Source organism: Zootoca vivipara, chromosome 9, assembly GCF_965207765.1.
Source record: "Zootoca vivipara chromosome 9, rZooViv2.hap1.1, whole genome shotgun sequence".
In the NCBI taxonomy this organism is placed as follows: domain Eukaryota; kingdom Metazoa; phylum Chordata; class Lepidosauria; order Squamata; family Lacertidae; genus Zootoca; species Zootoca vivipara.
The window spans coordinates 16,982,935-17,007,083 of record NC_142592.1 but is presented as its reverse complement, the minus strand read 5'-3'; the positions used below and the strand labels follow the sequence as shown (position 1 = coordinate 17,007,083).

Below are 24,149 nucleotides of genomic sequence, written 5' to 3'. Positions count from 1 at the left end.
CTAATGTAGTTATCCGGGGTTTCTTCCTCCTTACTTTCAGGTTTCCAAATTCTGTCTCATTTATCTATATCCTAGAGTTAAGAGGAATATTTTAAGGAGTTTTGAAACACTGGCTTTGATGTAAACCGACAGATCAGAGTGAAAACGTAGGGAGAAACATTTCCTTTTTTTAATCTCTACCCCTTGAATACATAATAGCTGTGCAACAGTTAAGATTATTATGTGAAGTCCATGTTTTAATCCTTTGGGCTACTTCTTCATTTGAATCACTCATGGGGCCAGGAGCCACCCAGAGACTAGTAAAGCTTACGTTTGTTTGCAGAAGGATCCCGGTTCAATTCCTGGCATCTTCAATTAAAAGGACAAGGTCGCAGAACAAATCTAATGCCTGAGTTCTTTAATGCTGATGCCAGCCAGAGAGCACAATACTGGGCTAAATGAGCAAATTATTTAACCTACTCTAACATAGCTTCCTATGTCCCTAGTATATCGGACCCTCCAAGTGTCGTCCCAGATTTACAGAAGCCATTCCAGTTTCTCATTTGATCCTGGAATGTCCCGCTTTTCCTTAGGACGCCCCTATTTTCATCAGAGAAATGTTGGAGGGTATGGAGTTTTGCGACCCTCGAGCCAAGGAGATAAGTAACCATTCGAAGGCAATGGGAAGGGAAGGGGTTTTTTTAACGTTTAACATTTTATTATGTTTTTCACATATGTTGAAAGCTGCCCAAAGTGGCTGAGGCAACTTAATCAGTCCCTTCTGCAAATTTTTTTGGCTCCCCTCTCTCTCCCTAGATGGCACACCTATAATAGTAAAGTTAAATAGATAAAGGACCCCTGGATGGCTAAGTCCAGTCAAAGACGACTATGGGGCTATGGCGCTCATCTCACTTTAGGCCGAGGGAGCCGGTGTTTGTCCACAGACAGCTTTTTGGGTTATGTGACCAGCATGACTAAAGCACTTCTGGCACAATGGGACACTGCGACTGAAACCAGAGTGCACGGAAACGCAGTTTACCTTCCCATCACAGCGGTACCTATTTATCTACTTGCACTGGTGTGCTTTCAAACTGCTAGGTTGGCAGGAGCTGGGACAGAGCAACAGGAGCTCACTCCATTGCAGGGATTTGAACCAGCGACCTTCCAAGAGTCTCAGTGGTTTAGACCACAGCACCACCCACATCCCTTAGTAGTAACCCTCATATTTCCTTATCAACTTCTCTAGGAATGGGCAGCTGGTAAGTAACCATATTCCTTAAATTTCAGGCTGTTCATCCACAGATACACTTGCTCCTATTGCTTCTATACATACACCATATCCTCTGTCTCTTCTTGCTCTTATTACAATCTTGTATAATCAGAATATGTCATCCAAAGGTAGCCACTTCCTCTTCTTTCTGAAAAGGGGTCACACACAAACACACAACCAAAGAAGGATACAAATTCCTGTGCAGCTTTTGGCCCAACTGTCCTATGCAGCTGGTGAAAAGGAGGCAGAGTTAGCCATTTGGGTTGAGGTTGAGGAGGAGAGAATCACAAAATTATAATGGGAGGGGGACACAACACAGCTGCCATTCTGAGCTACGGTTACTAAGACACTCTTACTCATTTTACTTGCCATTCGACTGCCTTTATTTTTACACCAGTTTACTTGTGTGTTGAGGCTTACCAGAAATTACCTTAAATAACTCACAACTGACACAAGAATTATGGTTTGGTTTTTGGCAATTAATTTAGGCCACAACTTTATTTAATACACAAATTTAATCCGAGTGTTGGCTTAGGCTTTTGGTTATCCACTCGTCCTTCCTTAAGAAGGACTATCACCATCTGTCCACTGAGGACAGGACTCAACTCATCTGTCCACTTGGGACAGGACTCAATCATCTGTCCCCTTTGGACAGGACTCACATCATCTGCCCACTTGGGGCAGGACTCACTTCAGCTGTCCCCATGGGACAGGACTCACCACTGTCCGCTTGGACAGTACCTGCTCCGACTTCCTGAAGGGACGTCAAGTGAACATCCCTGGGAGAGGAGGTGGCTGAGCCCAGGCATTCCCTCCTCTCTTTTACCAAGAATGTTCCCCAAGGCTCGTACTCTTATAATTGGGCCCACCATCCCCGCCAATGGCGGGATGGTAAGGACAAGAGCGTAAGCCCCGGGATTCCTTTAACGGAATACTTCTATATGGAGCTAAAGTGTGTGTGGGGGGTAGGCATCTGGATGCCACACCCCTCTTCCAACCGATTAACCAACCAAAAGCCTAACCGCCAACCTAACAAGTTGTGACAATTTGCTAAGCAGTAGGCGAAAACCAAGAGGCAAAGCCAATCAGCCAATTGGAAAAATTCCTACTGCCCCCTGAATACAGGCGGCCCCGAAGGCAATAGCAATGTCAGGCTAACCTGCAAAGAAAAAGGGGACAGGTGGGAGGGGATTCAAATGCCAAGGCAAAAGTGAATTCTAAAATGGAGGGCAGAAGCTTAAAAGGGGAACCCCTCCACCAATTACCATTCCAGGATTTGCATGACCACACCCCCATTACTCAGCATGACCTGTGGCCTAGGCTACAACCCCAAACCCTATATTAAATTTCCTAGCAGCCCTACCACAATCCGCTTTATATTGGAGGATATAAAGCGCTTTATCATGCGTAGCACCTCTTGCTGAAGTCTGGTTTTGCCAAAAAAAGACCTTTTTAGGACAGACATAAATAGACGCGAGTAAATTCGGAGGACATAGACCATATGACAGTAGGGCATAAAATGGTATTAGGAAATGTTAAAGGCACTAGTTTTGTCGCCCAGGAGAAGGATCCAAGTTAAGAGGGGGGCATAATGGCTCTTTCGCCACTAAAGATAGGAAAAAGCAGAGTAGCAACAATCCACAAACCCACACAAATCAAGCTGGAGGAACTAAGTAGGCAGCTTTCAGTCCGCAAAAGGAATTTGGCTGTGGAAACTGGTTTTCTGGTGGAATTGCTGGATCTTCGACAAGCTGTAATAATGCAGGAAAACAGGCAATGCCCTTTCCAGCTCCTGCTGTTATAAAACCCAGTTCTTAGGTTACTTCTTGGCAATGTAACGTTACCGGAAGAGGAAAATTTCCGTATCAGTTTTGCGGGGCAACTATTCCATATGAACATACCCTCACTCAGCAAGAGTCGATACTTTATGGGACTGGCCAGGACTTATGGGAGCAGAAGTCCAAAACATTTAAAGGCCGCTATGCTGCAGACCCTCCAAGGGTCCCTCTTTTCCAGGAGCAGTCTTGTATTTTCAGAAGATGTCCCGGTTTCTGATTTGATCCTGGAATGTCCTGCTTTTCTTTAGGACGTCCCTATTTTCATTGGAGATTTTTTTGGGGGGGGGTATGGAATTATGCAACCCCTGAGCCAAGGATATCATTATTATTGAATAGGACGTCCCTATTTTCATTGGAGAAATGTTGGAGGATATGGAATAGGATGTTCCCAGGGCTTTAGCTGGAACTAACCAGGAATTCAGTTGCAGCAACCCTCAGGCAGGCGTCATTGCCATTCTCTGAGAACGAGGGAGGCATTCATGGTGAGTTCCGGCACCTCTTTTTCTAGAAAAATAGCACTGGACGACCCTTTTTTCATCGGAGAAATGTTGGCAGATATGGAGAAGGCTTCAGTATAGCCACATGTGTCCATTTATACTCCCAACAGAATCAAATGATGAAGCTTTTCGTAGACTGTGACACTTCAGGTGGAGTTCAAGCAAAATTCTTACACACATGTAAAAAGCGACACATGCAGAAGGGTAGGCTGAATTTCTCCTGGTAGCCAGGTGTGTGTCTCATCTTCTGCATGTGTACAAATAGCACAAATAGAGGAAGAAAGGTAGGTTCAACTTCCAATAGCAGCCAGTTATGTATATAACCTAATACAGTATGTGATTGTAGAATTCAAGCAGTCTTCTTTCATCAAAATAGCAAACGGAAATAAAAGCACCAGATGCCCTGAAGGGGAAAATGGTATAGTGTTCTGTAAACATCTGGTTGCCATTTTCAATTAGGACTGCCTTTTAAAGGAACTGAAACATGTTTTTTAAAAATAAATAAATAGGACACTAGGCATTCTGTTCTTTTCGTGGCTGGGGGGGGGGGGGGTAAAGGAAACACCATGGATAAAGAGGTCACAAGAAGCTCAGCTTTTCTAAACAAGAAAGTCTGAGAAATTTGAAGTGAATTGAACTCAAGTTCCAGCAGTATAAACAGTCCAACAGAGTTAAGGTTAAATAAACAGGGCCTAGGGATCCACCGATTCTAGTAGAAGCACAAATGTTCTTGTGCCATTAATACATCCATTCTAGAGTAACCACGAGAGAAACATCTTAGTAATAAAGTCAGGCAATAAATAAATAAATAAATAAATAAATAAATAAATAAATAAATAGTGCAGTAAATAGCTTTAAAAGTACCACAACGTTCTTGCCGTATTTTCCCTGAAACGGAAGATGTGTGCACTACTGGCCTCAGACAAGCAACGTTTATTTCTTAATTCAAAGCATATGTTGCAGGCATTAATTCCCCCCCCCCTTTGGAAAGCAAAATATTCATTTCAGTTGCACCCTTTAGTCCCATCTTTCAGCAGAGTAAGTCTGTAAACAAAAGCTGTAGAATGATAACAACATGTTCTTACAGTTTAGCATTGCTTGGATAGAGATGTGTAGATTGTTGTGCAGCTTTTGAGATTCGGCGTTTCAGTTTACAGCGAAAACTTTCTGAAGCTTAAGTAGGGTGAAAGAGTAAGGCGGGGGTAGGAGGATGCTTAATTTCAAACGTACCGTAATGCTGTAAAGGACTGTTAAAACACTGAACCCTTCATAAACATGCACAATAGGCATTTCTTTGGAATCTGTTTCCAGCCTTAAATTACATAATTAGGGTCTCAACCTCCGCCACCCCCAAAGTACCAGAGTTTCTTTCATTTTGTAACAAGGTTCTCAATAGTTCACAATTATTTGTAGGTACAGAACGGCTTCAGGCGTTGATAACAATAGCTGCCAAGTCTCCTGTTTTTCGTGGGAAACCCCCAGTTTTTAATCCGTTTCCTGAATTGAAAAAAAAATCCCGGAAATCCCCCGGATTTCCTACCTGCCAGGGAGGCTCCATTTTGGGTGGTGGCGCCGCCCGATTTCCAGTGCCCAGACATGGGTGGAGTGGCACCGGAATTCGCTTCTACGCATGTCCGGAAGTCGCGTAGAAGCGACTTCCGGTACCACGCCGCTGCTGATCCCGCATTTTTCAGCGGGAGACTTGGCAGCTATGTTGATAACCGGTCACAAAAACGTAGCATCCTGCCTTTATTTAATTGGTTTATTTTGAAGCGGGTTTCTGTTTCTTATGGATGCGAAGATAGTCTTCAAAATGTGTGAGCCCTGGGTGCTTTGATAATCCAACAGGTTTAGCTTACAATGTGGAGAATGTAGTTGCACGGGTCTAGTTAATTTTTCCAAGCAAACCTTTTGGCCAATTCTATCCAATTTGTTGTTGTTGGCCAAGGTAGGTGGGAGGGTGGACGACTGGCAACTATTCTCATGCAAACAAACTTTGCACAAATTCTAGATATATGCAAATTCCGATGTAAGCTAGCTGGAGGTTCAAAAAACCAAACCCAAAGGCACGTCCCACTGAAATCAATGGTCAGCACCCCCAATGGACGTGCATTCTCATCTATGTCCATTAAAATATATATTTTGATACTTTTCAGGTTTATACATTTCATTAATTTTACAATCGTTTTAAAATTTCAAAGTTTGACTCCCCCATCTTTCTGCAGTTCCCTAAATTTATTTTTTTAATATCTTCTGCATATCCAAATTCATTTAATTTGCTCATTTAATTATCTACTTTAAATATATACTCTTATGAAGCTGCAGGCTATTACAACAATCCTGCCAGTGTTTTTATCTGTTTACCATTTATCTGTAAATATTTAACAAACCACTTCCACTTTTTTTTATAAAAAGTTTGCTATCTTGATTTCCTATTCTTCCGGTAAGTTTTGCCATTTCTGCATATTCCGCGAGTTTTTGTATCCATTCTTCCTTTGCCAGGACTTTCCATTTTTGGGGCAAGTAACATTCTTGCCGCTGTAGTAGCGTACATGAATAGGTTTCTATACAATTTAGGTAGTTCTGTCCCTATAATTCCCAAGAGAAAGGCTTCTGGGTTGTTGTTTTACAAACATTATTTTGAACATCTTTTTCATTTCTGCTGACTCTAAATTAGTGGTTGTGTGACTTGGCCCAGTAAACAGAATCAGATTCATAAAACATTGTTTGCAATAGGTTGTAGGAAGCAGAAAGTCAGTGTGTAGTTGGTGAAGGTTCCCACTGTACTAGGGTGAGGGTTCAGAGCAGCAGCTAACAGTATGGGGAGCTAAAAGAGATGTGATTTCAGAGGGCAATCTATGATTCTAGGGTGGTTGGCATACTGGGGCATTATCAAATGTGCTGCTGGAGAGGTTCCAGGCATGGAGGGAAGTCGAAAATGTTGTAATCCGCTTGCAAGTGGAGTCAGAACTCGGGAGCAGCTCTTTCTCATACTGTAGTCTCCTTGGATGCCAGAGGCCTATTCCAGAAAGGGGGAAAAAGCACTGTAGTTTTAGGTTCAGATATTCTGGAGGGAGAAGTTATGGCTTAGAAACTAGCTCTTCTTGACAGATGCATCCAGTGTGTAGGAAGCAGGACTTGGGACTGCCAATATGATGAGCGCATTCTGCAAAAGTCTGAAGGTTCATCCAAAGTACGATGGTCCAGGATAGAAACAGAAAAGCACAACGTGCTCGGATTTCTGTTGTTTGCAGCTGCAAAGGTGTGTTCATCTTGAAATACATCTTCTCATTAGGCCTGCCATTCATGGCACCTTAAAGCTGTGAAGTCTCCTTTATTTTCCTCTGTTTATAGGAGTGTTTGTGTATTCATCCTGACAATGTTTAATTAGTTCTATGGGCACAGAAGATAAATAACAATGGTGCTGTGAACGGGGAAGGCACGATTCCTAATGCATATCAAGACAATTCCGTTGGGTAGACTCATTCATGTTGATTAACAGAGTGACTGGGTTACATTTATTTATCTTACTGTCCCTCTGGACATAAATTCAGTTTTACTAATTCATGTGTCAGGCTTGTGGCTCTCATTGTGTTTGTTTCCCCTCCATTTTAGGGTCTTCAAAATTTAAATATATTATTTTCCTTTCTACTACCAATCATACTGAAATTTGACATTATTGCTGGGATATCCAAATCTAGTCAAATATCCAAATCTGGTGGACCCATTTGACTCTGAAGATGACAAGTTGTATGTTTTACTTTGCTTGAGATTGTGGAAGGAATTTGCATGTGGTTGCAGCTGGCTCTTATGTACTAATAAATGATTTAATAGCCCTCTTCATATCTTCAGTAGCTTGTTGCTATAAACAGAAACAGTACTGCACAGTTGTTTGTCATTGCGATAATCAGATTTTAATAGCTGTCTCTTGCCTGCCACCGAATTCTTGCTTCCAAGATGGATCCCACAAAGGTTGGCAACTGATCAGGGGGGGGGGGGTGAATCACCCTTCTGCCTTTAATAACAGTTTTCAAAAATAAGCAGGTGATAGCATGAAGGTGAAGATTATTACCTGATAATGTCTGGACATAAAGCTACTACAGTGGCAAGTTGAAAAGTTGCAAGCCTCCATCTGTCCTGGTACATACTTGTCCCATAGCTGTGGCAGTTTTTGGAGACATCTTTCAAGTCAGGCTAAGTGTTGGCACCTGACTTCCTGGGACAGCTGGCAGCTGCCCGGGGCTCCAGTGCCCCAGTAGTTGACACTTGCTCCAGTCCCTCCACAATGAGCAGCTGTGGCTGCGAGCCTCACTTTTAATTTCACACAATTCCCTTTAGCAACATTACAGCAGGCATTCCAGGGCATTGTGGGAAAGCAAAATGGCAGCTCCCTTGGAGTGTTCTTTGCTGCGTGGCAAGCCTAAGGGCATATCCTCCAACATTTCTCTGATGAAAATAGGGACATCTCCTCCATGATGTCTCTGATGAAAATAGGGACTTCCCCTCCAACATTTCTCCCATGAAAACAGGAGACGTCCTAAGAAAAACAGGGATATTCTGGGATCGAATCAGAAACCGGGATGGCTCCTGTAAATCCAGGACTGTCCCTGGCAAATAGGGACACTTGGAGAGTCTGTAAAGGAGGGACTTTGCCCAGGTCACCTTCATTCCTAGAACCACCCCTGTCTCAAGTACACATTTCATGGACTCTGTTTATTTTTTCATTTCATGAAGTTACACAAGGTTGTTTTGCATGTTACAAAGGGCTATTTTGGCACTGGGGTTTTTGCACTTTTGATCAGTCTTCTTTACGATGCAAAATATTTCTGAAAGTAGCCCAGTTAATTTTAAGCCAGTTTGTCCTATGAGGTCTTTGTTTTGGTACCTCCGTTTGCACAATAATATTCTCCCACTCCAAAAGCTCTTCGGATGAAAGAATGTTTGCCTTTCTACTCCTACCAACCCTTTGTGCATCTGCATTGCTTGGCCAGCTTAGGCATTCCAAGTGGTTCGTTCAGAGGGCAGCGTTCTGAAGAGCGTGTGAGGAGAGAATGTTATCTTGCTACCATCTGCTATCTTGATGAAAATATTGAGCTGCATATCTATGAGAAGCCGGTTGTAAACATGATGCTTAAATGCCTACAACATGTTGCTGGGATCTAGACTGCTTGAAGAAGAACATTAGCAAGCAGATCTGGTATGATCTGATGTTCTGAGGCTGCCCCCTAGAGGGCAGGTGAGGGAACAGGAGAGAGGGGGGGAAAGGATTCTAGCATCAGTGTTGCATTGCCAGGCCAACATTCCCTTTCTTGCCTCCCCATCCCTATAAAATACACCCATGCTTATTCAGGTAAAGGAAATATGGAGCTAAGCTGGCCACCTTTCAATGAAGCTAAAAGCTCACCAGAGTAATTCCTGAGATCTGTTGCACGTATTGCATTTTTGGTTAGAGTGTGGTGCTGAAAATGCCAAGGTTGCAGGTTCGATCCCCATATGGAATACCTGCATAATAATTTAATAATAATAATAATAATAATAATTTAGTATTTATACCCCACCCATCTGACTGGGTTTCCTCAGTCACTCTGGGCAACTTCCAACTGAATAATAATAATAATAATAGCAATAAAGCATCAAACATTAAAAACTTCCCTAAACAGGGCTGCCTTCTGACGTCTTCTAAAAGTCAGATAGTTGTTTATTTCCTTGACATCTGATGGGAGGGCGTTCCACAGGGCAGGCGCCACTACCGAGAAAGCCCTCTACCTGGTTCCATATTCCTGCGTTGCTGAGGGTGGGTTGGATTAGATGATCCTCAGGGTCCCTTCTGACTCGACAGTTCTGTGATTCTGTAACAAATGATTCCTGGCAAATACACATTTATGCCATCTTTCATCCAATGAGCTCAATGTGACATACATGGTGGTTCTCCTTCTCTCCATTTTGATCCTCCCAACACCCCTGCGAGGTAGGTTACACTGAAAGACTGTGACTGATGAACTTTATGGCTAAGTGGGCCTATGAGACCTGATGTCCCAGGTTCTCTTCCCAGGACTCTACCCACTAAGCCTCACTGTGATTGTTGCCTCCCCCTCCATAATACTCTTTAGCTGTGGTGATTCGAGTGCTGTTGAGTTTCGACTAATGATGTCCATTTGCACTGTGCTTCCCTCTGAAAAGGAATACTTTGGGTCTAAACAGGCAAAAGAATTCTGACAAGAACTGAGAGGAGCCTTTAGCTGTACAGTATTAGTAAAAGTTGTGAAACTCTGCACAGAATCAAGTGAGGCCCTGAATCTTGTGTCCGACAAATGCTGCTTCATAGCAACAAATACAAATGGCACCTGGACAGTTTTTTAAAATAGTTGTTTCCTATTGTGCTTCTCTTGTACAGATGAATTAAGCTCTTGGGATCTTTTGATTTGCCTATCTTCCAGCAAAGCCGACCACGAAAATTGCTTAAATAGAGTGGAATCGCATGGAGCAACATTACAGCAGAAGGTATGGTTCAGAAGCGTCATATTTGTTTTTGACATGCCCTTAAGTAGTTATTGGCCCACCCAGCCAGATGCCAGTTCTGGCAACTTTATCATATGTTTTTAGTCCAACTGGTATGGGAATTTGCTGGTGTTGGCGGATAACCATTGTGTGAATGATGTCTCCTCGGGCACAATCTGCAAAATCTCTACTTGAAAGACCTCTGAGAACAAGGCTGAGAGAAAACAGCCTCCTGAGATCTTGGAGAATTTTTGCCAGGAACAGGCAACACTTGTTTCAATGAGGCTTTAGTGGCAATGCAAATTGCAAGTGCTGAGGGCTTGAATTGGATTGGGCCTGCGATAAACCCCGTGCTTTTTTTTTCTTTCAAAATGTTTAGGAGTACTTTCATTTTCCTACTCATATTGAAATATTCCCCGTCAATGAGGCCAAACTTAGATTCACAAAATGTTTAGGGATATGCGTATACCCAGAAAAAAAAAACACTGTATAAACCCATGCTATAATGTCTTAATCCAGGTGGAGCCCCTATACAGTGGTACATTGGACGTTGAACGGAACCTGTTCCAGAAGTTCGTTCGACTTCCAAAACATTCGGAAACCAAGGTGCAGCTTCTGATTGGCTGCAGGAAGCTCCTGCAGCCAATCGGAAGCTGTGGAAGCTGTGTCAGACGTTAGGGTTCCAAAGAATGTTCGCAAACCAGAACACTCACTTCCAGGTTTGCGGCATTCAGGAGCCAAAATGTTCAACTCCCAAGGTGTTTGGCTTCTAAGGTACGACTGTACTGGCAAATTAGAGAATCATGGAGTCGGAAGGGACCCTGAGAATCCTTTAGTCCAGCCCCCTGCAGTGCTGAAATATGCAGCTGTCCCTATGGGGATCAAAACTGCAACCTTGGCATTATCAGCACCATGCTCTAACCAACTGAGCTATTTTGGTGTGGGGCACAACAGCCCTGCAGCTGAGGGTGGAACTCTGTGACTGACATCACCTGAAGTTTGGGCTGTGTTAGCTAGTCCAATGGTCTGACTCATTCGAAGGCAGCTTCATATCCTGGGTGCAGGGCCACCCCAGCATTTGAGGCTAAGGATCTTGAGTAAAAGACCTCTGAGATGCTGGAGAGGTAGCTTCTTGTAAGGGTGAACAGCACGTCCCGTTGGCTTGATTCTGGAGAAGACAGCTTCCTGGAGAGTTGTAAGCACATGTTTAATTCTCCCCCTTTGATATGTGGAAAGCGCAGCAGCTTAGCACTGGCTGGATCATGCCCACTGAAATTTCTACATGATGCCGCAATAATTCTTTGTTATCTGACCTAGATTGTTGTAGTTCACCTCACCCACAGCTGGCATTCTGCTTTCACACATTGCAATAAAAATATAGGATTCCAAAGAAATTGACACAAATGTCTCATTGAGGCAAGAGTGCTTGGGAACAAAAGGAAACAAAGTGTGCAACATGCACTCGGCATTTTTAAAGGATTCAGTGCCCCTTCTGTTGGGTGTAAGTGGGTGTCACAAGTTTTCTCGCCAGGGCAGGCTTGACTTTAAGATCTTCTTTAAAAAAAAAAAGGCTTTATTGTCCTTTTATAAACATCTAGCATAAACATCTCTCCTAGGCAATTAGCAGTTGTATCCATAAATAAACTAAATGCCAGTAGGGTTTTGGACTGAATGCCAAAGAGGGAACGATCTGTTAAAACTTGCCTCGATTTCTGATTCCTTGGGGATGTTCACACCTCTGTGACTTGCAATTAAAAACGAACAGAATTTAGGGCTGATTGAAACCCTCAAGATAGTTTCTGTCCTTTTTCTCTCCCCACGTAAGGGAACGAGTCCCAGGTAATACCTCTGAAGCAGCAGAATGCCTTTGTGGCATCCTTGTCTGGCACAATAAAAGTGACGCAGCAGCTACGAAAAGGAAACGCCAATGATCAGAATCTTTCCCATTGTTTTCAGGCAAATGCCGTTCCCCAAATACAGCGCCTGCTTTGCAGGAAAGAAGGGTTATGCCAGATAGTCAGAACATTTCCAGGTAACATTCTGATTTATTCCAATGGACGTGTTGTTGTTGTTGTTGTTGTAGTTGTTGTTGTTGTTGTTATTTTTTTAAAAACATCTTTGTGTGTTTGCTGGAATGTGAACCCACCTTGGCTCATCTTGGGTCGCTCTCAAAAATTACCTGTTACTCATAGTGCCAGGGCAGCCCATCCCATTTTGCCACCTGAGGGAAAATGTGAATGAGCTGCCTCCTGCTCCCCTGGCTGCCATATTCTGTCCCGTCCCCCACCTCCCTGTCTTCTCCTGCCCCCCCCCAATTCTGCTGCCCCCTCTCTTGCCAAAATACAGCAAGAGGGGACGTCCCACAAAGCCTCCCAAGGGTGTGGAAAACGAGTGGCAGTGCCTTGTCCCGGAAGTGGTGGGGCGGGCGGGGAGCTGCCTCTTCTGCTTCTGCTGCCTGAGGCAACTGCTTTACCCCGCATCGTGTGTGGACCAGCTCTGCAAGGTACTTAAAGGTCCTTCAGAGGCATTAAAGCTATCCAATGCTCTCCATGCATTGAAAGAACATGTGTGTCGGGCGGTTGCCCTGGGACCAAGCAGACGAGCATCACTGCAAACATGCCCTGCTGTCTGTGCACTCACTGTGTGGGAAGGGGCTCTATGCATCTTCTTCTTCGGCGATCGCTTGTAGCCAAATAAGATTGTCTTCCATAAACTCTGTTTTAACAGTGCGTCCATAAGTGACTGTGGAGGCCAATTCTGAATCCACACATCCTTCCACAGTGGGGACATAGGTTTCTGGGCGTGAGTTGATCATGGTGAGGTTTTGCCAAGCGTGCCTTCCTCTTAGCGTGTTTCTCCCTTTTGTGCTGAGTTCGAGTGTCCTCAAAGCCCATGACACCTTTGGTAAAGGCTGTTCTCCAACTGGAGCGCTCACAGGCCAGTGTTTCCCAGTTGTTGGTGTTTATACTACATTTTTAAAGATTTGCCTTAAGAGAGTCTTTGAACCTCTTCTGTTGACCACCAGCATTACGCTTACCATTTTTAAGTTCGGAATAGAGTAGTTGCTTTGGAAGGCGATCATCAAGCATCTGCACAACATGACCAGTCCAACGAAGCTGATGTTGAAGAATCATTGCTTGAATCATTGCACATGCAGGAGGGGACGCTGGTTCAATGAAGGTCTCCCCTTTGCATGGAAGAGTCCTGTGCCCCTTTGCACACCAGCAATATGTGCAGATGGCTGTGTTGTGGCTGCGTTGGAGGGCAAGGCTTGTCAAGGAAGCCCTATGAACCTCCATAGGTGAATGAGAGAGTAATTCAGACCCCCCTTGCCAGATAAAGGAGAATGTGGCCGTACTAGGCTTGCCCTAAGGCCCGGTTCTCCTTGAGGTATCAATCCTGTTAGTGATGTGCCCTTTCAGCCTGAATGTGCAGGCTCTCCTGACATAATGCCCCTCCATACAAAAAATAACAAGGTGGCTCCTTTTGTCGCTGCCATTGGTAAACAATTGGGAGCCAGGAATCATTGCCAGGGATCTAGTGCAAATGGCAGGAATTATTGCCAGGGATCTAGTGCAAATTCACCCACCACAAACCTGGGACTAGAAGCTTTCAAGATTGGGAGAAGGGGGGGGGGAGGATAATCTTTTTAATGGCTGAGCATACTCAGCCCTTCCAAGTGTCCCTATTTTCCAAGGATGTCCCTGATTTAGAGAAGCCGTTCTGCTTTCTGATTTGAACCCGAAATGTCCTGCTTTTCCTTAGGCTGTCCCTATTTTCATTGGAGAAATGTGGGAGGATATAGAGTTATCCAGCCCCCTAGTTGTCTGAAGGCAATCCTGTATGGGGAAGGGCTTTTTTTTTTTAAAAAAAAAAACGTTTAATGTTTTAATTTGTTGGAAGCTGCCCAGAATGGCTGGGGCAACCTGGCAAGATGTGCGGGGTTGTTGTTGTTGTTTAGTCGTTTAGTCGTGTCCGACTCTTCGTGATCCCATGGACCAGAGCACGCGAGGCACTCCTGTCTCGCACTGCCTCCCGCAGTTTGGTCAAACTCATGTTCGTAGCTTCGAGAACACTGTCCAACCATCTTGTCCTCTGTCGTCCCCTTCTCCTAGTGCCCTCAATCTTTCCCAACATCAGGGTCTTTTCCAAGGATTCTTCTCTTCTCATGAGGTGGCCAAAGTATTGGAGCCTCAGCTTCACGATCTGTCCTTCCAGGGAGCACTCAGGGCTGATTTCCTTAAGAATGGATAGGTTTGATCTTCTTGCAGTCCATGGGACTCTCAAGAGTCTCCTCCAGCACCATAATTCAAAAGCATCAATTCTTCGGCGATCAGCCTTCTTTATGGTCCAACTCTCACTTCCATACATCACTACTGGGAAAACCATAGCTTTAACTATACGGACCTTTGTTGGCAAGGTGATGTCTCTGCTTTTTAAGATGCTGTCTAGGTTTGTCATTGCTTTTCTCCCAAGAAGCAGGCGTCTTTTAATTTCGTGACTGCTGTCACCATCTGCAGTGATCAAGGAGCCCAAGAAAGTAAAATCTCTCACTGCCTCCATTTCTTCCCCTTCTATTTGCCAGGAGGTGATGGGACCAGTGGCCATGATCTTGGTTTTTTTGATGTTGAGCTTCAGACCATATTTTGCGCTCTCCTCTTTCACCCTCATTAAAAGGTTCTTTAATTCCTCCTCGCTTTCTGCCATCAAGGTTGTGTCATCTGCATATCTGAGGTTGTTGATATTTCTTCCAGCAATCTTAATTCCGGCTTGGGATTCATCTAGTCCAGCCTTTCGCATGATGAATTCTGCATACAAGTTAAATAAGCAGGGAGACAATATACAACCTTGTCGTACTCCTTTCCCAATTTTGAACCAATCAGTTGTTCCATATCCAGTTCTAACTGTAGCTTCTTGTCCCACATAGAGATTTCTCAGGAGACAGATGAGGTGATCAGGCACTCCCATTTCTTTAAGAACTTGCCATAGTTTGCTGTGGTCGACACAGTCAAAGGCTTTTGCATAGTCAATGAAGCAGAAGTAGACGTTTTTCTGGAACTCTCTAGCTTTCTCCATAATCCAACTCTCTAGCTTTCTCCATAATCCATAATCTGCTGCCTGAGGCAACTGCTTTACCCCGCATTGTGTGTGGACCAGCTCTGCAAGGTACTTAAAGGTCATTCAGAGGCATTAAAGCTATCCAATGCTCTCCATGCATTGAAAGAACATGTGTGCCGGGCGGTTGCCCTGGGAGTAAGCAGATGAGCACCACTGAAAACATGTCCTGCTGTCTGTGCACTCACTGTGTGGGAAGGGGCTCTATGCATCTTCTTCTTCGGCGATCCCTCGTAGCCGAATAAGATTGTCTTCCATAAACTCTGTTTCAACAGTGCGTCCATAAGTGACTGTGGAGGCCAATTCTGAATGGAGGCCAATCCACACATCCTTCCACAGTGGGGACATAGGTTTCTGGGCGTGAGTTGATCATGGTGAGGTTTTGCCAAGCGTGCCTTCCTCTTAGCGTGTTTCTCCCTTTTGTGCTGAGTTCGAGTGTCCTCAAAGCCCATGACACCTTTGGTAAAGGCTGTTCTCCTATTGGAGCACTCGCAGGCCAGTGTTTCCCAGTTGTCGGTGTTTAGACTACATTTTTAAAGATTTGCCTTAAAAGAGTCTTTGAACCTCTTCTGTTGACCACCAGCATTACGCTTACCATTTTAAAGTTTGGGATAGAGTACAATGGTGCCTCGCTTAACGAATGCCCTGCTTAACGAAATTTCCGCTTAATGAAAGGATTTTTCGAGCAGAGGTTGCCTCGCTAGACGAATTCATTTTATGAAAAATTTGTCTAGCGAATCGCGGTTTCCCATAGGAATGCATTGAAATTCAATTAATGCATTCCTATGGGCAAAAAAAATTCAAAAAAATCCAATGCATTCCTATGGAATTCGCTAGACGAATTTTTCGTTATAAGAAAAGATCCGTGGAACGAGTTAAATTTGTCTAGCGAGGCACCACTGTAGTTGCTTTGGAAGGCGATCATCAGGCATCTGCACAACATGACCAGTCCAACGAAGCTGATGTTGAAGAATCATTGCTTGAATCATTGCACATGCAGGAGGGGACGCTGGTTCAATGAAGGTCTCCCCTTTGCATTGAAGAGTCCTGTGCCCCTTTGCACACCAGCAATATGTGCAGATGGCTGTGTTGTGGCTGCGTTGGAGGGCAAAGCTTGTCAAGGAAGCCCTTTGAACCTCCATGGGTGAATGAGAGAGTAATTCAGACCCCCTTGCCAAATAAAGGAGAATGTGGCTGTACTAGGCTTGCCCTAAGGCCTGGTTCTCCTTGAGGTATCAATCTTGTTAGTGATGTGCCCTTTCAGCCTGAATGTGCAGGCTCTCCTGACATAATGTTCCTCCATACGAAAAACAACAAGGTGGCTCCTTTTGTCACTGCCATTGGTAAACAATTGGGAGCCAGGAATCCTTGCCAGGGATCTAGTGCAAATGGCACCGAGATCTACCAGCAGAGCCAGATCTCAAACTCACCCACCACAAACCTGGGACTAGAAGCTTTCAAGATTGGGAGGAGGGGGGAAGGATAATCTTTTTAATGGCTGAGCCTACTCAGCCCTTCCAAGGATGTCCCTGATTTAGAGAAGCAGTTCTGCTTTCTGATTTGAACCCAGCATGTCCTGCTTTTCCTTAGGCTGTCCCTATTTTCATTGGAGAAATGTGGGAGGATATAGAGTTATCCACCCCCCTAGTTGTCTGGGGCAACCCGGCAAGATGTGCCGGGTTGTTGTTGTTGTTTAGTCGTGTCCGACTCTTCGTGATCCCATGGACCAGAGCACGCCAGGCACTCCTGTCTTGCACTGCCTCCCGCAGTTTGGTCAAACTCATGTTCGTAGCTTCGAGAACACTGTCCAACCATCTCGTCCTCTGTCGTCCCCTTCTCCTAGTGCCCTCAATCTTTCCCAACATCAGGGTCTTTTCCAGGGAGTCTTCTCTTCTCATGAGGTGGCCAAAGTATTGGAGCCTCAGCTTCACGATCTGTCCTTCCAGTGAGCACTCATGGCTGATTTCCTTCAGAATGGATAGGTTTGATCTTCTTGCAGTCCATGGGACTCTCAAGAGTCTCCTCCAGCACCATAATTCAAAAGCATCAATTCTTCGGCAATCAGCCTTCTTTATGGTCCAGCTCTCACTTCCATACATCACTACTGGGAAAACCATAGCTTTAACTATACGGACCTTTGTAGGCAAGGTGATGTCTCTGCTTTTTAAGATGCTGTGGGGGGTATAAATAGTAAAATTATCATTATGGAATGGGATGTCCCTATTTTCATTGGAGAAATGTTGGAGGATATGCATACCTAGGGGGGGAAATGAACTTAACTATTACATTATAAAAGGAGAAGGGTGAACTCTGATTGTTTGGGCATCAAAGTGGCTCACACAGCCAAATGCACACCAAGGAGTGGCTCGTTCTTGCCACCCAGAGTCCACACCTGCACTTGAACCTTAAAAGGAGGAGGGCTGAGTTATTTTAGAAACAAGGACATAGCCTGCCCATTTATTCAAGAGGAGTGATTTTAAATTATAAATAAAACACTTTCCTATTGTTCCTCTTTTTTCCCTTGGCTCTTCTCAGTCAGGATATCCTCCCCTGTGTCTGCTGTGTTGATTTAACTTTAGTTTTCCTGGCAGCACCTTTTCGAATTAGCGTTCAGCGCAAGGATTACGGCTCGGAATTAGGAAGTTTTCTTGCCCGGGGTCACGTGCATAATCTTGGAAAGGAAATTGGAATGGGCTCCTTTGGGTTGCTGTTGATGCCTTCTCTCCTCGCAAATGAATAGCTGTGCTCCAAAAATGAGAAGTCACCACTTGAATGAGAGAACAAAAGAGGGAGGAGAAAGAGGGAGACAAATAAATGTTGAGTTTTCCTAACAGGGGTGAGGCACAACAAAGCAGAAACTCAAGGGCATGACCTAGCTGTGTGAAAACCATTTGATTTTTTTATGGGAGAGGCTTAAGCTGATGTTTACCTTTCACATTGCAATCGGTGGGAGTTTAAAGTGCTTCTTTTTGCCTGGATTATGCCCTCAGCAGAGAGGTTTTTTGGGGGGTTGGATGAGTAGTGATAAATCATGGCAGTGTGACTGCTTCTTATAAGCTCCTATATTTCTTCGATTTGTTCCGTCTTTCGCAATACTTTTCACATTGCCTCTGCAATCGGGTCAACCCGGTTTTCCCCTGTGTTTTTCTTTAACGTGCTTTCAAAACAACAATTTTGCCATGGGCAGCCTTTCCCTTTATCCTCCGGCCCGATGGCGGCATGTGGTGAGCCTGCTGCTCAGTTTGGCTGCCGGCCACTGTCCACTCCCTTAGCCCTGCCAGAGACACAGTGTCTCTCTTCATCTTCATGCAGCAAAAATAGTGGATCTAGACTGCAGAGATCGACATGGCAGGCATGGCAGGGGGTGGGGGGCTTGGAAGCTACTACCTACATTTCTGCTTGCTTTGCTTCTTCTTCTTCTTCTTCTTCTTCTTCTTCTTCTTCTTCTTCTTCTTCTTCTTCTTCTTCTTCTTCTTCTTCTTCTGAATTTTATTTATAAGTTTCCAGAGTTTGCAAATTTAACACAACATACATACTTTGATATTCAATTACCAGTTGGCTCCCTCCCCACCCCTCCATAATGTCTAGTATTGCTGAATATTGCAATTATCGTTTTCCCTGTACTTCCCCATTATTCCCAAATACATACTTTACTGCATTCAAATCCTACCTGCGTTTTTACATATAATCGCAGAATTGTAGGGTGGGAAGGGACCCAAGGGTCATCTAGTCCAACCCCCTGCCATGTAGGGATTGGTTTCCAATCCTCTTTAAAACCTGCCTCTTCTTGGTCTCTAATTTCCATAGTTAAATTTCATATTCACTCTGTCAGAGGAAGCAAGAGCCATTGGTGAAGTGATCTTTCCCTCTTTCCCCACCCATTTTTCGTGGAATATGTTGCAATTTCTTGACGTGAGAGACAACCACAGATTTTCCCCATCTTCCCAGTTACAGTTTCACAGTAGCGGGTGGTTGCTCAGTGCCGTCAGCTGTGAGTTGTGTCATCTTCACCTGCATTCCTTCTGCAGGTTAATCGATAACCGCCTGCCTTAACCTTACATTTCTTTTATTTTCTTTAAAAAAAAAAACATTTTTATTGATTTTCTTTTCTCGTAACAAATATCCAATATCATTACTAAACATTCGTTTTTCAATCCCCCCCCTCCCTGTTGACTTCCTTCAGCTTCCATTTCTGGTTTATTACATCAAATGATAGATTCTGCTGTTTGTATTTAATACTAAGTTATCACATTGTTATACTTCTTGTTCTCTGTAAATAAAATTGTAAATGTTTATTTAAATCCTGCCAGTGAGTCCATAGTTTTGTGTTGTTTCTGCAGATACATTGTAAAAGGTTCCCATTCTTTTTCAAAATCACTATTGTCCTTTTCACATAGTTTGTGCGTTAACTTTGATAACTCTGCATAATTCACCAGTTTTTCTTGCCATTGTTCTTTTGATGGTACTTCTCCGATCTTCCAGTTTTGTGCTATTGAAATTCTTGCTGCTGTTGTAGCATACATAAATAATGTCCGTTTTTCTTTTGACAAATCTTATCCTAAAATACCTGACAAAAAAAGCTTCTGGTTTTTCGACAAATGTTATTTTAAACATTTTTTTTTCAGTTCATTGTATATCATTTCCCTTTAAAAATAATAATAATCTTGCAATCCCACCACATGTGGCAAAATGTACCCCTTAACCTTACATTTCATTGTAAGTCTCTGAGGTCCCTTTTTAGCAGTGGGCCTGAACCCAAAGATCTACCTTTCCTCCTAGGAGAAACACCCATACGCTCACAGTTAGTGACGCAAATAGTTTTTGCTTTAAAAATTGCCAGAGTGTCACCAGAAATCACTTGGAACCAATTTCCAATATCACTGCTTTGAGAGGAAATCCCCCGCTGGCCAAAAAGATAATAGGGAATTTCCCCCCTCCCCCCAAAACCCCCAATACTAGCTTCAGAAAACAGATGTCCCTCAGGAATGCCCACCTACTCAGATCCCATTAACTACTGGTCACCATCCCTAAACTAATGCAATTTGCATTTAAACAACAACAGCAGCTGCCTGGCATATGATTGTCATGTGTAGTTTGCTTCTTAGATGATATTATGCTTGCTCCTTATGGGGAAATCTCTGCTGAAAGTCAGGATAAGATATCATTCACCATATGATGTCATCGTGAAGAACTTCTTCCTTTCTGTCAATATACCGATGGAAATTCCGTTACCTGCTTATATGTCTCCGCACTGCTTAACTCAGGACTCGGCTACACAGCTGCCAATGAAATCTTTTAAATGTGTCACAAAGCGCAATATACAAATGTGATGCTAGATGGCGATGGTGAGCTGTGCCAAATTCAATGTCTTTTTCAAAACGTTTTTTTAAAAGCATTTTTTATATGCATGGTGCTGGAGGAGACTCTTGAGAGTCCCATGGACTGCAAGAAGATCAAACCTATCCATTCTGAAGGAAATCAGCCCCAACTGCTCACTGGAAGGACAGATCGTGAAGCTGAGGCTCCAATACTTTGGCCACCTCATGAGAAGAGAAGACTCCCTGGAAAAGACCCTGATGCTGGGAAAGATTGAGGGCACAAGGAGAAGGGGACGACAGAGGACGAGATGGTTGGACAGTGTTCTCGAAGCCACCAACATGAGTCTGACCAAACTGCAGGAGGCAGTGGAAGACAGGAGTGCCTGGCATGCTCTGGTCCATGGGGTCACGAAGAGTCGGACACGACTAAATGACTACAAAGATTTCACCTCTGTGGGATTTTTAATTTATTTATTTTTTATTTTTTTGTAGCTTCACTAAATACCTGTCACCAGTGCCTCTATTTGAAACCCTAGAAACTCAATGTTCTTGGAATTCTCATGCGGTGACCACGGTGGTAAAGCAAATTTTGCTTCCTCTTATACCATTTTTCTTTGTATCATAGTGATAGAGCCTCGAGAAACTATTTAGAGGAGAAGGGTGGCTGCCACATTCTTGGCACCTGGCCTAGTTTAAAAGGAGTCCATTCCCCTTCTTCCTGATGCCCTTTCCTTGCTATTTCCCTAGAGGTGCTGCCAGAGAAGGGAAGCTCCCTGCAACCTACTTGGACAAACTGAGCGACTAGAAAGTGCCCCTTTCCCCTGCACTCGACGCTCCTGCTGCTGGAAATGTTGTTGGTGCAGGAGGAGGTTTGTACCGAAGACACAGTTGGTACACTGCTTTCCCCGGCAATGGAGGAACACAGAATCAGCAGTGAAGCAAACGAATAGTCAGCTTAACTGGGCCCTTGCCTGGCCATCCCACACTGGGACATTCCCTTGCTTGACATTCACCAGAACTACTGCTAAATAAATACTCAGGGCCAAAGTTGGTGCAATGCTCAGCAGCCCTGAATTTTTTGTGCATTTGCCTGCAAAAATGTAAAAGGCCTCGGTTTCATGTAAAGACTCCTGATTCCTGTATACATCAACCTAGCTCTGTGTGTGTTTGTGTGTGTATTGGAAGAGTGTAGCTTGTTGTGCTGCGCATCACCCTTGGCCCTTCTGGCTATTTTGCTGGGGTTTGTAGCTGCAAAACCAAAGATTGCTCTGCTGTTAGAATAATCTTCAGATGGAACATGGAACAGGAGAAGCATTATTGTTTTAAATTAATACCCTATTCAAAACAAAGGCTGGAATCCAAAGAGGCCCACGATTAGTTCTGCATGACCCAGATGGATCTGGGGTTTGTTTTGCTTTTTTGGGGGGGGGGGAGTCACAAGCACTGCTGTGCATTTGGACTTTAACATATAAGTGGGCCTGCAACAAAATGTTGCAGTGTGGAGTGCTTATGCTCAGGGCTCCAACTAGCCAGCCCATGTCCTTGTCATGAATAGTCTAGCCCAGGGGTAGTCAACCTTTTTATACCTACCACCCACTAATGCATCTTTCTTGATGGTGAAATTTCCTTACCGCCCACCAGTGCTCGATGGGAGGAGGATTCAGCTTGTGCCGTAGAACCCCCTACCGCCCACCTAGAATCCTGAAACGCCCACTAGTGGGCGGTAGGGACCAGGCTGACAAACCCTGGTCTAGCCCAGTCCCCTTCTTGCCCACAGTTTTCTGTTTTATTTCCCTAACATTTGGTCAACATTCCACAGCTACTGAGCTTGCTCAGTCCTCATCGGGCTGTTTGGGGTATTTCCTCCCCCCACCCGCCCACTGGGCAGGTTGCCTATGTTTTAATTATATTTCTGCAAGCCTTGGGGGTTCCCCGTGACTGCTGATACCTTCCCCTTGTGCATGAATGGGGCCATTTCAGTTGCATATGTATCCACATTATAATGATCAACAGATGAAAACGAGATTTTCGTTACTTCAAGACCACTTCAAATACACCAAATTCTCCACATGGGAAGTAATACCATGAAGCAAAGAGCATGAGAACCATGCTGAAAATGGCCTATGTGCCATTTTGTTGTGTGTAACTTCACTGAGTTGGAGGGAACTTATGTTGAGTCCTAGGTAAAGGTAAAGGGACCCCTGACCATTAGGTCCAGTCGTGACCGACTCTGGGGTTGTGGCGCTCATCTCGCTTTATTGGCTGAGGGAGCCGGCGTACAGCTTCCAGGTCATGTGGCCAGCATGACAAAGCCACTTCTGGCGAACCAGAGCAGCACATGGAAACGGCGTTTACCTTCCCGCTGTAGCGGTTCCTATTTATCTACTTGCATTTTGACGTGCTTTCGAACTGCTAGGTTGGCAAGAGCTGGGACCGAGCAACGGGAGCTCACCCCGTCACAGGGATTCGAACCGCTGACCTTCTGATCAGCAAGCCCTAGGCTCAGTGGTTTAACCCACAGTGCCACCTGGGTCCCTATGTTGAGTCCTAGTTATGGGTTAAAGGCGGGTTTCAGCGCTAGGGCATTGTTTTCTGTAAGATAGCAGTGCTTTATCGTATCTGCATTTTAGAGTGCTGTTAGATATCTGCCACCCCCCAAAGCAAGATCATTTGGACACGGAGCAATGGATTCAAACTACAAGAAAGAAGATTCCACCTAAACATTAGGAAGAACTTCCTGACAGTAAGAGCTGTTCGGCAGTGGAATTTGCTACCAAGGAGTGTGGTGGAGTCTCCTACTTTGGAGGTCTTTAAGCAGAGGCTTGACAGGCATATGTCAAGAATGCTTTGATGGTGTTTCCTGCTTGGCAGGGGGTTGGACTGGATGGCCCTTGTGGTCTCTTCCAACTCTATGATTCTATGATTCTACCGGTATGGACAATGCTATTCTGCATTTCCCAAAGCTTATATCCCATCATTGTAGCTGAATGGTTGAGGGTTTCATCCTTCGCTTTCTAGTTTTCCTTCCTAACCACTTTGAAAACCATGGATAATTAGAAAACTGTGCTTCAGAACAGTTAGCTTATTCAGTAGATAATTCGACTGGTATGTGTGAGCTTTTTCAAAAGGCTAGGCCATTGTGGTTGGAGAAATGAAAGCATTTTTCTCTCTACGTTAGGCTGTGTTCCAATTTTTTTTAAAAAAAGAAAATGCACGGAGATTTTCTTGCACCTTTTCCAAACATTCGGATGAGGTGATATAATACTTTCCAATATGTAGCTGCTTGCAGACATATACTCAATTGATCAGAATTTCTCTTTACAAAATGTTCAATGTTCTCTCTTAATAAAGAAGAGGCATGGGAGGATAAAGAGAGAGAAGTTAAATTGTTTCCCCCTGATGCAAGTGTGAAAGCCTTCTTTAACCACATCCCAGTCCTCTGAAATTTAATCGATACGTTTTCATTGACTTTTTGGATATGGTGGATTAAATAACAGAAGGGGGGGGAAGATGAATCAAGACACAGTTATTGCATTCCTTTTATACTTGATGTTTCTCAGGGATTTTGGGTGCCAATTTATGCTGCAATGCTCTGCTATAAAACAGGGGATTGATAGTTGTCTCTCATATGTGA

General features: G+C 44.1%; 1 protein-coding gene across 4 annotated transcripts in view; it reads left to right on the top strand.

The window, feature by feature from the left end:
* CPED1 (cadherin like and PC-esterase domain containing 1) overlaps positions 1 to 24,149 on the top strand; it is a 116,164-nt gene that overhangs the window by 23,890 nt on the left and 68,125 nt on the right. For 3 of the 4 annotated variants that reach the window (XM_035127144.3, XM_035127142.3, XM_088652072.1), the window contains 2 exons: positions 9,979 to 10,085; positions 12,039 to 12,114. The exons of the other annotated variant lie outside the window; for it this stretch is intronic. In XM_035127144.3, the coding sequence (XP_034983035.3) occupies positions 9,979 to 10,085; positions 12,039 to 12,114 (183 nt within the window). The remainder of the gene's footprint in view (positions 1 to 9,978; positions 10,086 to 12,038; positions 12,115 to 24,149) is intronic. 4 annotated transcript variants of the gene reach the window in all.